The 19,124-nt window shown below is 51.7% G+C and overlaps 1 protein-coding gene across 1 annotated transcript; it reads right to left on the bottom strand.

Annotated features, from left to right (window-relative positions):
- Nucleotides 1-12,152: 12,152 nt before the first annotated feature.
- Znf503 (zinc finger protein 503) lies at nucleotides 12,153-16,562 on the bottom strand. The gene is made up of 2 exons (XM_057786797.1): nucleotides 15,391-16,562; nucleotides 12,153-14,684 (listed from the first exon to the last, which is right to left on the bottom strand). Exons 1-2 carry the CDS (start codon nucleotides 15,694-15,696, stop codon nucleotides 13,059-13,061), a joined length of 1,932 nt encoding a protein of 643 aa, XP_057642780.1. The 5' UTR covers nucleotides 15,697-16,562; the 3' UTR covers nucleotides 12,153-13,058.
- Nucleotides 16,563-19,124: the final 2,562 nt, after the last annotated feature.

Below are 19,124 nucleotides of genomic sequence, written 5' to 3'. Positions count from 1 at the left end.
ACCATCTATAATGAGGTCTGGTGCCCTCTTCTGGCCTGCAGGCATACACACAGACAGAATATTGTATACACAATAAATAAATAAATATATATATATTTTTACAAAAAGAAGTCAAGGCAGGAGGATTTCAACGAGTTTAAGGCCAGTTTAAGGCCAGTTTGAGCTATGCATGAGTTCTAGACCAGTCTAGGCTACAGAGTGAGACCCTGTCTCAAAGTATCACTATCAGGGCTGGAGAAATGTCCCAGCAGTTACAAAGCATACTGCTTTTGCAGAGAACCTTGGCTTCGTTCTCAGCACCCACACTGGCAGTTCACACCCACACATAACTTCAGCTCCACATACCATGACCTGAGGGAGAAACTGGACTGATAGGAGTAGCTGTGTCTGGGGTCTCTCGATTCCCAAGGCAGCTTGGCCTTCGCTTCCTCTCCAGCTACCGTCCCTCTCCCAGCACAGTCCTCCGGACTTCCTTCGTTCTCCCAGAACCATCCTTTCCTTGCCTGCTCTGTGGTTTTGGACTGTGACCAGCTCACATCTCTCTGAGCCACTGGAACTCCAAATTCCTGCCTCTCGATATTCGATCCCATTTTGTCAGTCCTCTGCTCAAGGGACTGTTGATAGCTCCTGAGTGTCTGTCAAAGAACGGGACACCATCTGTCCTGCCTCCTTGGCTTAGATATCACTGGTCTTTCTTTTCTGGTTCCCTTATCCTGATTTCCTACTCATCAAACGCCTGTTCATCACTGAAGCTGCCACCTCTCTGATGACTTCCGCACCTTCCTGCTGGGTTAAACTTGCCATATTCCTTGTCACAGCCTGGCTAAGGCAATAACTGTTTCTGAGACCACAGCACTGGGCAGTGAGCTATTTGAGAACTGGGACCATGGCTTGGTCCTTTTCCACTGCTTCCATGCTAAAGACATGTATACAGCAGGTGCTCAAAAAGGATTTCCAGTGGACACTCACCGTCCAGGACTGGAGACTCAGCACTCTGCAAGGCTCTGGCTGTCCCACAGGCAAGCAAGTGGTCTTTCTTTTTTGCCTTGTGGGGCATCCTCAGGCAGGTACTCTTCTCACACTTCCTGCATCTGGAGCAGCATCTTCTAACATTATGTAGGCTCTGAGCATAGAGCCTGTGAGTAGAAGAATAGAATTCTTCATTTCTTAAGAATAATTTATTTATTTTTATTTTATGTGCATTGGTGTTTTGCCTACACATATATCTATATGAGGGTATTGGATCCTAGAGTTACAGACAATTGTGTGCTGCCATGTGGGTGCTGGGAATAGAACCTAGGACCTCTGGAAGAGCAGCCCATGCTATTAACCACTGAGCCATCTCTCCAGCCCCCATAACAGACCTTAGAAAGAGCTGTGGGGTAAGGCTCAGTTATCTTTCATCTAACGTTTATTAGCTGTGTGACTTCAGGCATGTTACTTAACCTCTCTGTGCCTCCATTTCCCTCTTAATACAATGCATATATCTCCTAGATAGCTGTGAGAGTCAGAAAGATAATATGTTGAAAGAGTTTAGTATCATGCTTACTGTGAAGAAAATATTTATTAAATGGCAATAATCGTTATAATCTCATTTCTTCCCAGAGACTGCAGTAGGAAGACCCTAGGGCAGGCTGCATTCGAGGCCTGGCCACTGGAATCCTTGCTGGAGGGGGAAGAAGCACAAAGTCAGAGCAGTGGACTATCACACTGCCCCTTTCTCCACCTCCGCTAAGCAATTGCTGGATGCATCCAGAAGGTGCAGAAGAGTAAGCTGGAAGGGAGAGGGGGGCTAGGTTAAGCTAGAGCCAGGTAGTCTATCAATAGCCAAAGTCCAGGGGCACAGCGCGGGCTAAGCTGCGGGCTTCCCACGTGAGCTGGGCTGCAGCACCACCTTGCAGTGAGCAGTCTGTCTGTTGTAGAGAATCTAGAACAGGGTCGGGGCCGTAGGAGACGGGTCCCACAGTAGGCTTAGAGAAGGAGGCTACACACTCCCCAAAAGGCCACTCATCGAGTTCCTGGCAGTGGACTTGTGTCTTCATTACTAGCAGGGAGGTGACTTCTGCTCCCATGGCCCTGAGGCAAGATAGCAAATATCTAGAAAATTGCTTCTCTGGGAAACAATTGCTTCTGCTTTGTGTCATAGCGCTTTGCCACTTGTCTTAGTGTAAACACTCCTAGCCTGATCAAACTACCGATATAACAGGACCAAGTGAGGCATGAGGAAAGATGTGCCCAAATTTGTGCTTGGGCCAGCCAAGCTGATTCTGGCGCACCACTGCGTAGGGCTGACCTCCGTGCTTGGGGGCGAAGCTTAGTGTGTGGTTTCCGCATACGGAGATGCCAAGGCCGAAATGCTGCACAGCAAAGCACAGAAGCAGTGGCCTCCACCTTCTCTTGGCTTTGTGACCTTGAATGGGTCATTTCACCTCTGTTAGGCCTCAGTCTTCTCATCTGAAAAGTGGGGCTAATGGCAGTTCTGAGGGTCAGGTAATGGTGAATCCTGGCCTGTGTGTTGACCTAAACATTACTTATTACTGTTAATCACACAGACGATCTGAAATGTTCCCATGGTCATAGTTTAGATAGGAAAACCTAGAATTCCTCAGAGGGGTTGTCTAGGTTTTGCTGTTGTAATATTGGATTTTCTTCAACACTGAAACTATGCATCTATTTATTTGGGGTTTTCTTTGTTTCTGGTTTTTTTTTTTTTTTTTTTTGCAGCGTCGGGGATTAAACCCATGAACATACTAAGAGTTGTACCACAGAGTCCCTACTCCTACTCCAGAATTTTAAATCTGCAGACCCAGAAATTAACTGTAATTATTCATGTACATATGCCCTCCTTTCTAGAAAAGGGGGCCATGGTACATCTGAGGTTCTTTAGACATGGCTGTAGGTTTTCAAACTACACTAACCCTCTCAAAGACTCTAAAGCTTCTGGCATGAAGAAGTGCAAAGTTCCCACCCCACAGGAACTGCCCAGGAGATTCTGCAAGAGAGGAAGGGATTGGAGACCACAAGAACCAACAATGTCAGGGGCATCAGAGGCAGAAGCTGAGAGCCCAGCAAACCCCTCTCTTCTTGACGCCAAAAGGTGGAGAGTGGTTCCAGGAAGGTCTCCTTTCCACCGTCCCCTCCCAAGGGACCCACGGTAGCCTGTCCCTGCTTGCTCCCCAGCCTGTGTGGCTCTTCCCCAAGTGGTCCTCCTCTTGTGTCACCCTGAAGAGGTGAGGGGTGTTCCATGGGTCACTGTTGGGTGGGCGATTAAAACCACCCACTTCCTGCTGCTATGATCAGTGCTGTCACTTAGCTCCTGAGCTGTGTCTGATTCCAGAGTCAGTCCAAAGATGAGTTCTGGTGCACTTCTATGTTGAGCGGGAGGCTGTGTTTTAGGTTCTTATCAAGACCACGGAGGAAGAAGGCAAGGCCTTTTACAACCCAGCTTTTCAGTTTTATTTATTTATTTTTGTGAGGCTGGTGATGATCTCTAGGTCCTCAAAAATACTGGAAAAGCTCTTCACCACAGATTTTCCCTCTTATCCCCTTAAATTTATATTTTAAGCTGTTTATATATAAAATTTTGCCCAAGTTGGTAGCGAATTCATGACTTGCCCCACCTTAGCCAAGTGAGTAGCTGGAATTATATAGCTTTGTCTTCTTTTCTTTATCTCTTTATGTATGTGTGTTGTTGTTATGTGATGTGTATCTATGTGTATGAGGGTAGGTGCATGTGTGCCATGACAGGTGTATCCAGGTCAGAGGACAACCTTGGATTTACTTCTTGCTTGAAACAACTTGTTTGAAACAAGGTCTTTAATTCACAGCTGGTGTTCGAGGCTAGCTGGCCCGTGAGCTACTGGGGATCCTCCCAGACTGCCCTCCTATCCCACTAGTGGCAGGAGCACTGGGGTTAATACATGCTTTCTAGGGGCTTGAACTCAGGTCCTTACATTTGGGCTGTCTCGCAATAATAAGATCTGTTGTGTGTGAAGTATAGGGCGCAATGAATGAGTCTTCAAACTGCTTTTCTTTCCTTCTTCCGTGTGCGTGTGTGTGTGATGCACGCTTGTGCACGTGGGACACCAAGTTTGATGTCAGAAAACCTTCCTCTCCTCTGTTGTCTGCATTGAAGCAGGGTCTCTCAGTTGAACCTAGAGCTCGCCAATTCTGCCAATCGGACTAACCAGTTCTCTCCAGGGATCCCCTGTCTCTGCCGTCCAAGTGCTAAGATTGTAGGCAGGGCTGGCTGCTCTGCCTTACGGCCTGAGCTTACACTCTGAGGGGAAATTTGTCTTCTTTATACCACCATGTAGGGTTTTTTTTTTTTTTTTTTTTTTTTTGTTACTTTCAGAAGTAAAGTTCCGAACTAATGTAGTGAACATCACTGGGCCTGGTTGAGAGTCCAAACCTTCCAGGTTCTCATGGCCACGCTCTTTGTGTCCCTCAAATCCTTTGGAAACAAATTTCCCCGTAAGAGGACCAATTCATTGCATATTTCCCTTTATAAAACTTAAAAGTGTGTACATGTTATACAGGCGTAGGTGCATTGGTAGGGTATTGGTGTACTGATCTGCCACTCTTCCGCCTTATTCCCTTGGAATGGAGTCTCTCCCTGGACCTGGAGCTCCGAACTCAGGTCCTCATGCTTACGTAGGAGGCACTCTTGCCTAGCCCTGTGTTTTCTCCCTTCATTCCTCTAACATGTATGTCCCCGTTATGTTCTGTGTACTATGCTAGCTGAGAAGATGTAGCTTTCCCCACCGACTCAGCCTCCGTACTTGGCAGACGATACAAAGAATGGCTGAGGCTGAGGATATAATTCAGTTGGTAGTTCACGTCTAGTATCTATCCTTTGGATTGGATCTCCGATACTGCATAAACCAGGTATGGTAGTGTAATCCCAGGACTGCTCGAATGGGGGATGGAGGACCAGAATTCAGTATCACCCTTGCCTACATAGGTGTTCAAGGGCGGTCTAGGTACATAAGACCTGTCTTACAAAAAAGTACCAAAAGATAGAGATGCTTCAGACACAGGACCCAGAGGATCCCACCTGGTTCTGACCTGAGAGCCTCCCTAGCACCAGAAGGCACCATGCAAGCTTCTGATGCCGAACATGAGTCAAATAGTCCCAAGCTAACTCCAAGTAGAGGATTCTAAGGTTTTTCTTTATTAAAAAGGAAAACTCATGGAATGGGAATGGGGGTCCAACATCAAGGTGTAGAGGGTGGGAAGAAGAGAGTGAGCTGGATGTGACCACGCCTTTTTGGTACCTAAGTCACACCCCAACCTGGTCCAGCCTCTTAAAGGCCATTGGCCAAAGGAGGTTCCCCATCAAGTTTCCAGTAGAGGGAAGCAACCATTTGACCTACCATCTATGATGCCTAAGAACTAAAACAATGACCAGCATGGCATGATATACCATTATGGATCCCATCATCCCATTCCAATAATGGTATACATTCATTGGCAGTAGTCAGCAGCTCTCTAGTAGGACCAAAGACCCACTCAACAAGAAGGAAACCAAGCCAAAGACAAGAGGCCAGTGAGGTCATGGATCGTGGAGGAGACACTATAACCACCACTTTACTAGACCAGCATCACCACTAGCTGCATTATAAATATTTGTCCTTATATCCACAGAAAAGCAAGGTCCTCATCGCTCATCAAGGAAGCGTCTCTTTGCAACAGATGGAGACAGCTACAGAAAGCCACTGTCAATCAAAATGGAGAAACAAGTGACCATGTGGTGCTTGGGACCAGTTAATACATCTACCACACAATTCCTGCACTAAGGCTCAGGGATCACAGTAGAAAGGGGGACAGACATAGCCAGAACCTGGAAACAACCTAAAGGCCCCTCGACCTACGAAAGGATGAAGACAATGTGGTACATTTACACAATGGAGTACTACACAGCAGAAAAAAATAATGACACCTTGAAATTTGAGGGTAAATGGATGGAGCTAGAAAACATCATTTTTTTTTTTTTTGATTTCTCGAGATAGGGTTTCTCCGTAGTTTTTGGTTCCTGTCCTGGAACTAGCTCTTGTAGACCAGGCTGGCCTCAAACTCACAGCGATCCGCCTGCCTCTGCCTCCCGAGTGCTGGGATTAAAGGCGTGCGCCACCACCGCCCGGCTTAGAAAACATCATATTGAGTGAGGGAACCCAGACCCAGAAAGACAAATATAATATGTAGTCACTCATATGTGGGGTTTAGACATAAAACAAAGAAAAATCAGCCTACAATTCACAATCCCAGAGAACCTAGACAACAAAGAGGACCCTAAGAGAAATATACATGGATCTAATCTGCATGGGAAGTAGAAAAAGACAAGATCTCTCGAGTAAATTGGGAGTGTGGAGATCATGAGAGAGGGTAGAAGGGGAGGGGGGAGGAAGGGAGGGGAGCAGAGAAAAATATATAGCTCAATAAAAACAATTAAGGGGGGGGACAGAAAGAATGTAAGAGCCAGAGGAACAGGGAGAATGCAGTGAGATCGTGTTTCCTAAAAATGTCAGAGAAATGATGAGACCCCTGAAGTCCTATCGATATGGCTTCTGGAACAAAATCCGAACAAGGATTCGAATAGACATGCTGACAGGGACGGAGAAAGCTCCTAAGGTCTCAACTCTAGACAAAGAACTTCAGGCAGCTAAGAAATGCTGAGAGTGGGTGAGTGTGTGTGTGTGTGTGTGTGAGAGAGAGAGAGAGAACCAAATAAAAAGTAGCCATGGAGAGCAAAGGGTACATGGGAAAAATTGGAGGGAGGAAATAGTAGGTGGGGTACGATGTAAGTATAATTTAATTTCAAAAATAATATATATAATTTCAAAAATATATATATATATAATATATATTACAAAAAAAAGAAAAAAGTGTTTGACAGTGAACAGGCAGGAGCTACAGGAAGCAGGGGGAGACCATGAAATATAATGGGTACCCAGGGAGCTTTCAGAAGGTAGGGTGGTAACAATTTGGCCAGCAGTCAAAAGTTGGAGTGTTGAGTTAGTATGAAAAGGGGGTTCAGTGAAGGCCCAGCTTCCACTGCTGGGTTACACACACACCTTTGTTTGCCTTCTGCTCCGCACGTGTGAAACGGAGAAGGTAACAGGACTGTGGATAAACGAGAGTGTGAACAATTATGAATGCCATACTTCCAGTGTTTGGGGCAGTGTGTCATTCACCTGTGAACACACAGCCCTGGGTCACTTTTGGAGAAGAATGTCACCATTATATATGTCTTATTTCTGACCACCCAACTGTGAAGAAACAAATCCCCATCCAAGCTGGCATCCTTTTCTGTGGCCCAGTGGCCTGTGTGCTTCCTCCCTCGCCTTTATGTTAGGTGCAGAGGAACGTACAATGAAAGGGAAGCGTGGGTGGATGGGAAACCTGAAGGTGAGTATTGGGAGGATTTTCCTCTTTCTTCTTCTTTTCTTTCTTTTCCTTTTCTTTTTTTTTTTCTTTTTTAAGATAGACTCACTGTGTGGCCCTGATGACCTGGAACTCACTGTGTAGACCAGGCTGGCCTTTAACTCACAGAGATCCACCTGCCTCTGCCTCCCACGTGTGGAGGTTAAAGACGTGACCACTAGGCCCAGCGTGGTATGGAGAGAATTTTGAGGGGTGCTGTATTAGTCACTTTTCTTGTTGTTCTGATAAAATTCCTGGCAAAAGCAACTTGAGGGAGGAAGGGCTCCTTTTGGCTCACAGTTTGAGGGGATACAGCTCATCAAGGCAGGAAAACATGGCAGTGGTAAAGGAGTCTGCTCATATCTGAGCTAATCAGAAAGTAGAGAAAGTCAGAGAGTGGGGTGGGATACAAGCCTCAAGGCTTGTCGGCAGAACCATATCCCCTCCAGTCAGGTTCCACCTCTCGAGAAACTCCTGAATCCTCTCTAGACAACACCAGGTGCTGGGCAGTAAGGTCAACAAATCCAGGAGTCTGTGAGGGCACTTCACACTTACACTCTGCTTGGCCGTGGTGGTGCACGCCTTTGATCCCAGCACTCAGGAGGCAGAGGCAGGTGGATCTCTGTGAGTTTGAGGTCCAGGACAGGCTCCAAAGCTACAGTGAAACCCTGTCTCGAAAAACCACACACACACACACACACACACACACACACACACACACACACCAAAACCAACCAGTCACCAACCAACCAAACCAAAACCAAAACCAAACACCACTCCCACTCTAACAGGGGCAGAGAGCCCGAGCAAGGAAGGCATTTCAGAGAAGGACTGTGTAATTGGCACAACTGAGTAGAAGTTTGGGGTGCAGCTAGTAAGCAGTGGCTCTGAAATGTGAGGATCAGTAAGTAACATAAAATAGGAGAGGTTACAAGAAGAACTATGACTATTGGCACCTGTGGGAAGCCACTGGATCAGAGGGAGCCACGGACAGCTCTTCAGTCTTTAGTGAGAGTCGAGAGTCACAGTGGGCCAGGTAGGAACTGGAACCCTTCACATTTTCTTATTATTGTTGCTTTTTTTCCAGCCCTTAAATTTATTATTTTATTTGCGGTTCCTGATAACCCCTGGTAGGTTGGTATCAGCGTCCCCATTTTACTGATGAGAACACGGAGGACAAGAGGAGGTCAATTGTAGAGTAAGCCACTGTGGAGCTAAGAGCCTGCCTCATTCAGCCCTGAAACTCCAGCAAATGGCTGTAAGCTGTTCTTACTTTGAGAGTGTCTCCTACTGCCAAGCCAGGCCAGGATCCAAAGTCATTTTACAGAAACACCCCCTGGGGCAGGGGGCAAGGAGGACGGAAGAGGGTGCAGAGGAAGGAAAACTGCCCGTGAGGTGACAGCTACTCAGGTTGGATGAGGGTTCACGGGGTACATTACACTGTACCTCCTAACCTCTGCGCTTGGAAAGTCTCCACAATAAAAACTAAGATGACTCGGAGGGTACCCCCACACCCCATCCTATACAAGATAAATCAAAAACTCTGGCTTCAGGCTTGTCCTGTTTTAAAGTCTCCTCCTGTAGGGGCAACCAAGGTGAGAATCCTCCTTCGACTCCATTCCCTGGCAAGTCTCAAATCTCAAGGTGGAGTCCTGTCCAGTCTCAGTTTCATTTGGAAAATGGGGTGAAGATTCTAACAACCCCACTGGCGGTGTTGTGAAGGTTAGACAGGATAAGAGGTAAACCGGCTGACTGTAGTCTGTAACACTACAGTCACCACCCATGACATGGGGCACATAGATTTGAATAGAGAAGGAAGCCTGGGCTTTGCCCTGTGGCCTTACTGTTGGCTTCCTGGACTTTGCCTCAGTTTCTCCATGAAGGTCAAAGACAAGAAGAGGGACCTCAAGAAGCTTTCGTGGAAGCCGGTCATGGTAGCACATGCCTTTAATCCCAGCACTCAGGAGGCAGGGGCAGGACGATCTATGTGAGTTTGAGGCTAGCCTGGTCTACAAAGCATGTTCCAGGACAGTTAGGAGAAACCTTGTCTCAGACAGGGGAAAATAAATAAATAAATAAATACTCCTGTGAACTGTCTTTGGGCTGTTCAGACAGGCTCTCCAAAGGGCCCTGGGTCCCTACTGTATCTAGGCTTGCAAAGTGAGAGCGAGCTGGGTAAGAGGAATCTGCTGAAGCCCGGAGAAGGCGGTGTGAGTTTTTCAGGAGGGTCCTGGAGGCCTGTACCAACCCTTTGGAGATGGGGAAGTGTGTGCGTGCGTGCGTGTGTGTGGTGTGTGTGTGTAGAAGAGGAGCAGGGAAATAGTTCGCAGCAAGAAAGGAGTGAGAAGTGTTAGTGAGGGGATCCCTGAAAGCTGGAGAGGCGAAGGCTGCTTGGGGTCCTGGACTGGCCAGGGTTTCTGGTATTTTCCTGGCTGTTGGGATCCGGAGCGCCGCCTGGTGGACATGCTCGTGGTGCAGGCTCCAGCGGCTGACTACTGAGCAGGGGCCCTCTCCCCAGCCGCGGAGAGGGCAGAGAAGCGGAGGAGGGGGACAGCTCCAGGACGCAGCGGGGAGGAACGTATGTTTCTCCTGGGAGGCTTGAGAATCCGGCCCAACTTGCAACACATACTGACACCCGGCATCCCTCTAACTCCGCGATGAGTGATTTGGCTCCATCCTACATGTCTGGTGTGTGTGTGGGTCCTTCCTGCCCTTAACCCCCAGCCCTGAGGCTCTGGAGTTTTGCTGCCTCTGCCTAACTTCTCCCGGAAGAGGGTCTCGTTAAAGTTTTTAAGAGGTTTTATTTTGGTTAATAAAATGCCAAGAATGGGCATGAAGGCCTGAACGTCCCAGTTGTCTTCCTGAAGGTTCCAGGCTTGAATTCCAGGGCTGACGAATATTTAGGCCTTCCCTGTCTGAGAGGGTCTTGGCGGGAAAGGCGGGAAAGGCGTAGTGGCCCAAGGACTCCTGCCCAAATATGCAAGGCCATGGTGGGTGAAACTTGTGGGTCCCAGTGCCAGCGGCCTGTGGCTGGTGCTGGTGAGAAAGACAGCAGCCTGGCTTTCAGATTCCACACCACCGGCCTTGGGGTGTGGGCGCTCTGGTGGCTCATCTCCTCCCCAACCTGGTGCTGGTGGAGTTTGTGCAAGTGCCTGGAGATGGTGAGCCATCCGGTGCTCAAGGACCCTAGAGAAGCCCAGGCCAGCCTAACTTCTCTCCTCTGAACCAGAGCGGCGGTAGGGTCTCATCGCTCCTTCTTCGGCTTAGCTGTGCCAGGGTCTCAGCCGCCAGGCTGTACCCTTCGCGGAAGCAGAAAGTCCGCTTCTGCGGCCTTCCCGAGGTGGCCGGGTCCGCTCTGTGTGCCACCCGGGAAAAGGTCCCGTAGCTGTTAGACTGGTTCTAAGGAGGGAGACTGAAAATCTCAGAAGCCACTAAGTCCTGTGCAAATGGCACCAAGGCCTGGGTGTGTGTGTGTGTGTGTGGCTGTTCCACATAAGGGCTAAAACAGAGGGTAGATTCTGTGCGTGCCGCAGAGGTGACAGAGAGCTAGTGCCGAGGGAACCCAGAAACTCGGGGAACCTTGGAAGACCTGACTCCAGCAGGGCGCGTGCTGTGGGGTGCTCTCTCTGGGCTGCTACTCTTTGGTCCCAGGATTCTAGGGCGTCCTAGGCTCAGTGCTCCCAGCGGCTTAAGAACAGCTCCAGTCAAGGCCTCCTGGTCCCGCTGTTACCGGGGCATTCCCGATGCTGTTCTGCCCGCGCTTCTGGCTGCCGGGTGGTGAGGCTCAAGTTGGGGAGAAGGGAGCGCTCCGCGGGGATCCACACCGGGATCCTGCCTGTGCTGTGCGGATGCCCCAGAACAGCACAGATTAGTTCCCGTGAGGCTGACCAGGACAGCCAAAACCCTCGCACCGCTGAGTTTAGAAGGGCTTCCGGGTTCCTAGCCCTGGAACGCACTCTTGCAACCCCGGTTGGCCTGCTACACCCACTGCAGAACTCCGGACAGGGAAAAGCAGCCTCGGTGCAGGCCTGCCACCCGCCCCAACTCCCGCAGGAGGATAGAGCCAATGTGGGTGGGGTGGGCAGGGTGTTAAGGGGTTTGGGGAAAAAAAAAAAAAAAGCAGAACTCACTTTGTTCCCGAGAGACAAGGTCCTGCTTGCTCTCTCCCGGCCAGCAAATGCCTCCCTATCCCCGCTAGTCAGCGCCGCCGGCCCCAGGCGCGGGATGCTTGCAATGCAAAAGGGGGACCGGACAGGCAGTCGCGTATCCCCGGGGCTCTGGCCCCACCGGGAGAGTCTCAGCCTGCTCAGCTTTCTGCACAAAATGAAACTCAAATGTCCCCCTCCCGCAAAAAAAAAAAAAACAAAAAACCTTAAAAGAGGAATTTAACAAAAACCAAAGCCTCTATTTTCCCTGCTTTCACTTTTCACAAACCAGAGTCTGAGAGACTTAAATAAAAGCGAAATGAGCAATTAGCCAAGGATACTATCTTTCCACACTGTGAATTTGCTCTTGAAAAACATTTTCCCCCAAGGCCAACAACCATTCAGCCGGCCAGCCGTTCTGAAGCTTTAGCCTATTCAAGAAAATCCCAACAAAGCAGTAGGAAATTCAGCCACGATCCTGGGCAGGAGGTAGCAGGGAGGTCCCGGGAACTGCAGCGGCCAAAACCGCTTTAATAAAAGTAAAAAAAAAAAATTAAAAAGATAATAAGAAGTAAAACCTTTTAATACATCAAATATACGGAATTTTAATCTTTAAAGCGATACATTGTCTATTATTTTAGCACATGACGTAAACCTTGTCCCCGTCTCAGCGGGTGGACTTAAAAATTAAAAATAGTTGTGTTCCTTTTAAAGAACAAAATAAGGCAAATGAGGTTTTGGAATAGAATTGTTTTTCCTTTTTTTTGTTTTCTTCCAGAATACATACAAAAAAATACCCATTCTCTTTCGATGGTATACACCTTAAAAATACTTGCAATTTGAAATCAGAGTTGACAAATTGTGACTTATTTTGTTTCGTCTTTTTCTTTTTTTGTAACAAACATGCATGTAAATTTGAGTTTCAATCAGACATTAAATAAGAACGCACAATACAATCATAGCAATTTAAAAGTAACATTAAAGAGAAGATCCTAATTCTGTAGCGGTTTTGTTTTTATTTATACTCTACAAGGGATGGAAGGGTTTGTTTTCCACATATTTACCCTCGAGTTTTAATTTTCTCCCCCTCCTCCTTTTAACCTACGGAGCTCAAACTAAATAATGCACTTTTGAACCATGGGTCCGCTTGGAGCTAACATAAATAAATACCAACGTTCACCGGTGAAGTCCTCAGATGAACACTTTCTCAATTATTTTTCCTTCTTTTTCTATAAAAAGTCAAACGATTTTTTTCAACTTTTATAAAGTTTGGGTGGGGGAGCTAGGGGTGGAGGAGAAGGGTTTCCCGTCCAGGCTCATTCGCTGGCTGTTGTTGGTGGACAGGTAAGATTTAGGCTTTCTTTTCGCTTCCATAGCCCGGGTCTTCCGCTCCAGCCTGAGTCAGGAACCTCGTCTGGCTCCTGCCCCTCCCTCGACTCCTCCCCTCCCCCCCAGCTCCTTTTTCTCCCTCCAAATTCCCCAGGGTCACCCTCACTGATACCCCAGTGCGGAGGCAGTGGTCAGTCTCTGTCCGTAGAGGGCGTAGGGGGAGTAGTAGGGTCCGGTGGCAGCGGGTACCGGCACTGGGGCACCAGGCGTGGGGAGCGGGCTCTTGGAATACGGGTGGTAGCGGCTGCTGAGTCCCAGTGCATGGTGGGGGCTGCGCAGCGCCAGGGTCCCCGGGCTGCCTGGTGCGCCCGATGTGGGGATGTGCATGTGACAAGCCATGGCTGCTGCGGCGGCGCTGGCGAGAGACGAAGAACTGGGGTAGCCAGACAGCAGTTTGTCTGTCCCAGGAAAGGCCGTATGGGTCCGCAAGTGGCTCAGCAGCTCTTCCGACGTGGCGAAGCGCTTGTCGCACGGCCCATTAGCTGACACCCAGTTGCAGATGTGGGGGAGCGGGTCGTTAGGGAGCATGAAACCATAGGGGTAGAGGGGGTGGCCGGCCAGGGAGGGTGGTGTGGCGCCCGCAGCTGCAGCAGCGGTCAGCGAGGAGTGCACACCGTGCAGTGGGTGCGTGGGGTACACCAGCGGGTATCCCGATTTGAGCGCCGCAGCTGCAGCGGCCGGATCGTGCGCGCATGAGGCGCTGGCGGCCGCAGCTCCAGCCAGGTGGCTGGCGCAGTGGTAGCTGAGGCAGTATGGGTCCCGGCACAAACTGGCTGTCATCACGGACGGTGGCGACGCCCCGGCCAGGGGACTCGAACCGGCTGGCTTACTGCAGCCAAGAGAGCCGGCCGCCGCCGCCGCCAGCTGAGCCCCTACCAGGCTGCCAGGCTTGGTGGGGTCAAGTGCCACGCCGTGGGGCAGGAACTGGGGCGGGTAGCCAGCATAGGCCCCAGCCAGGCTGCCGGGGTAGGTCATGCCCGCGGGGGGTAGAGGGAACACTGTCTGGCCCGGTTTGTAGGGAGACACGGGAGCTACCAACCCGGAGCCCAACACCGACGACGAGGTGGGCGCGCTGGGGCCAGAACCCGAGGTGGAGCCGGAAGAGCCTCCGCAGTCCGAGCCTAGAGCCTTGCCCCCTGGACCCCCGTCCGAGTGCTGGTTCACATCCACGTTAATTCCGCCGCCGCAGCTAATCCGCCCGTGTGCCAGTCCCGCAGGTACCCCGTCCGCCGAGGAGCCCCCGGCGCCCTTGCTGCTGCCACCGCCGCCAGCTTCGGGATCTTTCTTGTCGTCCTTGCCCTCTGGGCCGCCCCCGGCGGAGGGCAGCATGCCTCCCGGCGAACAGGCCGAGGTGCTGGAGCTGGGACTGCCTGTCCTGGGCGTAAATGGCTGGCAGGTGGCGCTCGGTACCCGGAATCCCGACTTCTCCGCAGAAACACCCCCGCCGCCGCCGCCGCCGCCACCTCCGCCGCCGCCTCCCGGCTCCTTCTTATCGGAGCCAGGCTTGGAGTAAGGCTTGAAACTCGACTTGTCTTCTACGCCGATGTCGCTCAGTTTCAGGGGGCCCGACTTGGCGTCCTTGTCGCCCCCAGTTCCGCCGCCTGCACCACCCGTGCCGCCCCCATTGGAGGCGACCGAGGAGAGTTTGGAAGAGGGCGAGGGGTCGGGCTTTCCTATCTGTGAACATGTTTGTGCCAGCAGCGCCAGTGGGCTCTTCTTGGCGTCCAGCTGCGGAGTCAGACGGTGAGGGGGTCACACAGAGAAAGAAGGGGAAACCCTTTAGAATTCCGACTTTAGGGTACTAATGCCCTCCGTAATAACCCGCGAAAAGCATCTCAACTTCGAGGCGCAATTCTAAGTGGCACCCCACTTCACATCCACCCGCTACGATTCTCGTCCTTGGGAAAGACGCCAGACCCCCCTGACGGCTCTAGGATCCTTCCTGTGTTCTTTCAGCACTACTTATATTTGGAAACAACCTCTCGCAAATGTTTTGGTTTTCATCTCTTTAGAGCCAGAACTGTATCCCCTTCCCGGCACACACTTCTTGATTCTAAAGAGCAACAAGGGCTTGAGCTGTTGGCGCCTCCGAGGCTGTGTAAATATACTAGCTTCTGGAGAGCTGGAGGAAGGCGACTTTGGAACAGTATTCAGGCCCTCGTCAGCCTAGCGGCCGGTGGGGGAGGGTTAGGTACATAGGGACTATAATACAACAAGGGCAAGTTTGGGTGGCTTTGCCCCTTAGAATTTACATCCCATTCCATCTCGTTGCCCTTTCCGAATAAGGGATGAGGAAACGCTATCCTTTTCTCCCATCCTGGAGCTGAATCACTCCGACGCCCCCCCTCCACGCCCCAGATCCCGTGGGAAAGAAACCCCACAGGAAGGCAGCCCTGGTAGGGGTCCCAGCTTGACCCGGAGAGAAGGTCCTTACCTCGATGGGGCTGACGGGTGTGGAAGGCAGGGGTTGCAGATACTCTGGGTGCAAAATGTGGCCAGTCCGTGCCGTCAGCATCTTCAGCACCTTGATGGGCAGGCGGTTAGCCTGACGCAGGGGATCAGAAGGGGGCACGGCGTGCACAAAAGGCTTGGTGCTGCCGGCCGGGGATGAGCCTGAGCCGTGGCCGGAGCAATTTCCAGAGAGCGCGCTGGTCCAGGCAGGGTCCGCACTGCCACTACTGCCGCCTCCGCCGCTGTGCTTACTGCTTCTTAGGGCAGAAAGCGAGGGCGCTGTGCTCATGACCCACCCGCGCGCATGGGAGCAGCGGGGGGAGGGCTCCGGGACGCACGGGGCGGGCTCGGGGTTGCGCGCTCGCCCAGGGTGCGGGAGCGGCTGGATGAGGAGCTGGCGCCTTCTCGGAGCCTGGAGCCAGAATCGAATAATCCTGAGTGGCCCAAAAGGGAGCTGCAGCAGGGCAGGAGAAGCCGGGTGGAGTGCGGGAGTGCCCCGCAGTGCGCGGTGTCTGCCTGGGGCTGCGCCCTGCGCTACGCTCTCCCGTCCCCGAGCCGGCGCTGCGCTCCGCGATGTGAGCTGCTGCCTGTCCAGTCGGGGCTCTGGCGAGGAAACTCACTTCAAAAGCAGCTGCAACAAGGGGGAGATTAAAGCCTTTGCCGCCTTCCAATCAAATGGGAGCCTGAGGTGATTGGAGGGTCAAGGGGATGTGACGCGTCCCGCGCCGCCGTCGCCGCCGCCGCCAGGATTCTCAGTGCTGGTTTTAATGGGCAGCTCTCTCTTCGCCGCCCCTCGGCTTGTCCCCTCCCTCGATTTCGCTACCCGGACGAGATGGACATTTATTCTACGTTTGCCATCTACCGCCTTCCTTCTTTTTCGTCCTCGTCGTTCTTCGTTTTCCCAGCTGGAAAACAAACTGAAACCTTTGGAGGGAGGGGCTGCGTATGTTCAACAGACTTCGGGCGGGTGTTGAGAAGAAGCACTGGCGGAAGTGTGGATACCAACTGAACGGTCGACTCCAGGGATGCGTGGGTATCCGCACACCAATTTTTTTTCCAATTTCAGTAATTGAGATCTCGCGTGGCGCGGCCACCCGGGAAAGGAAAGCCGATGCCGGAGGAAGTGTGCCCGTCCGCTTGGATTTCCTGAAGTTCCGCAGCAGAGAAACCAGAAGCTAGAAGGGCAACGGAGGGGGTGGCTGCTCGTCCAGGCGACGTGCGCTGGGCTCTCCGCCTTTCTCGATCACGTGACACCCGAGGACGCGCAGATTGGGGCAGAAGCGGGGGTCACATGTTTCCCCTGTTTCACACTCAGTCCCCCCATTCTTGCTCTCCTTTTCTACCCTCTCCCCCCCCCCCCCGTTTCTCTGGGCATCTCCACCCCTCCATCAATTGTCAATGTGCCTCGACCGCAATCAATCAGTTATTTGTCAGCTCTTGTCAATCTGCCCGTGATTTATGTCAGCTTTTGTTGCTGATTACAAGGCGGGTGAGACTTGAAGAGAAAAAGAGAGACCGAGAGTGAGACAGAGGAAGGAAGAGACCGAGAAGGGATGTGTGTGTGTGTGTGTGTGTGTGTGTGTGTGTGTAGGGGGAAGAGGCTCCCACTGTCAGGAAAATTTTCGAAATAGAGTTAAGTGCGCAGGTGCACCCAGGACGCCGAGTCGGACGCACCGGCCTGGAGTGTGCGCCTTCCTTACCCGTGTTGGAGAGACAGACACCTTGGGGTACTTTGGTAAATCAAAGCACCCAAATCTGCTTCGGGTAGCAGAGTTCGGGGACTGCTTGGTAACTAAGAATAGCGGCGGAGAAGACGCCTAACACGGGAGGTTTTCTGCCTCTCTGGGATAATCCCTCCCGGGCATGTAACTTGAGGATGTCCGGCTGTCGCCCTTGGTAGTATCCCGACCCCCAACTCAGGAACTTCTTTCCAAAGAGCCACACCACCAATGTAGCCCGAGTCCTGGAAGTTACTGGCGGGATAACCCTCCTTAATTCTGTGACCCGGGTTCGTAACGAGGGTTGAAAAACTCTAGAGAAGAGGCCTGGCCATGTGCATAGGCAAACAGGTCTCAGGCTCGCTCTTTCCTCTCCCCGGTCCTTCTCCACTACCCTCCGCTTGCCATCCCGACAGTTCTGGAAGCCGGGCCTGGAATTACCCGGAGTGGCTCGACCAAATAAAGTGGATCGTCCAGACAGGACTGACCTGAGCCGGGAGAGCGAGAGGGAGGGGCGGCTGCCTGTGGGAACCGGTTCTTCCAGGGAAGCGCAGCGGGACTGCTGCGAACCCCTCGATTTATGCCGTCCACTCCGGTTGTTTGGAAAGAAGAGGAAGGCGCTGTGAGTGCCGCCTTGTACCTGGATCTAGGTGCACAGCGTATATGCACTCCAGTGCCGCTGGGCGAATACTCTGAACGTCCGGAGCCCAGTTCGAGGGTCACCTCCAGAAACTCGCTGAAGTAGAAGTGGGTGAGGGGAGGACACACCCCCCTTCCTCGGACTTGAGAGATTTTGAATTTCCCCTCCTCCCACCCCACTTTTCCGCAGAGCTCTTCTTTTGTTGTCAAGTCCTTTTGATAAATGGTGGGGCTAGGAGCGCTGGGAGCCGGGAGCGGATCTGCGCCCTGCACAGGGGCGGGGGCCGAGCTTGGAGACCGGTTTCCGACTATCGCTCTCTCTGATCTGAACCGGGTACTTGCAGGGGTCTGGTTGGGGACTTCCCTTCCCTTTGGCTTGCTAGCCCATTCCTCTCCCACCACCCCAGTCTCTTTTTCCCTTATGTCTTTTTTTTTTTTTTGTCTCTCACTCCATGCGGGTAATGAGAACTTTCTGGAATGGGGATGAGTTTTAGAATTTTCTCGTAGGTATTCTTCCATTCCGTTTTGATTTTACTCCTTGATTCGTTAGGTTGGCAAAGTTAATGAGCTGGTAACTCGATTAATGCTAATTTGGAGAGAAGAGGTGTTTTGTGCTTGGGGCTGGTTGTGTGTGTTTTACTAACACCTGCACTCAGGAAGGTTTGTGGTGCCCCTGCGACAATTGAGGAAGGTAAGTCTGAGACCGTGGCAAGATCACATGCAGGATTGTGACGGCTGCCTGATTAATTCCTGGAGATAAAGAGTCCCCGAGTACAGTTTACTAGGGTGGCAGTTTGTAGCCTGCGGCTTAGTGCCCGACTGTGTCACTGATTGCTTGGCTGTGAAGGTGTCACCTATGGCCAACTACTGTGGTCCCAGCATAGCAAGCTTGTCCTTGGACTGTCTGCCATTTTGGCCTCTTGGCTTAGGCCTGGATATCGAAAACTGGCGCTGCGGACTGAAGCAAGGGTAGCTGGAGTGTAGGCCGGGGGCGTCCTCAGTGTGAGCCCTTTCCTCCAATTCAGGCAGTTTTCTCAGTGTACTGGACAGTTCAGGGGAGGCCGCCCCAGCGCTTCGAGCCGGGTGGAAAGCTGGAACGGCTCTTGCTCCAGCATGATTACCCGCGCTCATGGGTATGCGCCGTGTTCCGAGAGCTCCAGCCGTTGGCCGCCTGCGATTACTTGGCTCAAAACTCAGCTCTGCATGCAGGTCGGAGCGCACGGGGGCGCTTAGGGGGTCTGCGTTCCATTGGCTTTGGGGAGACACCATCATCCGATCCCTCGCACCTCTTAAGGGAGGCCAAATCCCTGAAGGCCGCCCAAGCTATGTAGGTGTGTGTGGGTTATTAATTACTCCAGGC

Source organism: Chionomys nivalis, chromosome 12 (assembly GCF_950005125.1).
Source record: "Chionomys nivalis chromosome 12, mChiNiv1.1, whole genome shotgun sequence".
Taxonomy (NCBI): domain Eukaryota; kingdom Metazoa; phylum Chordata; class Mammalia; order Rodentia; family Cricetidae; genus Chionomys; species Chionomys nivalis.
This window is presented reverse-complemented; position numbering and strand designations above follow the sequence as displayed.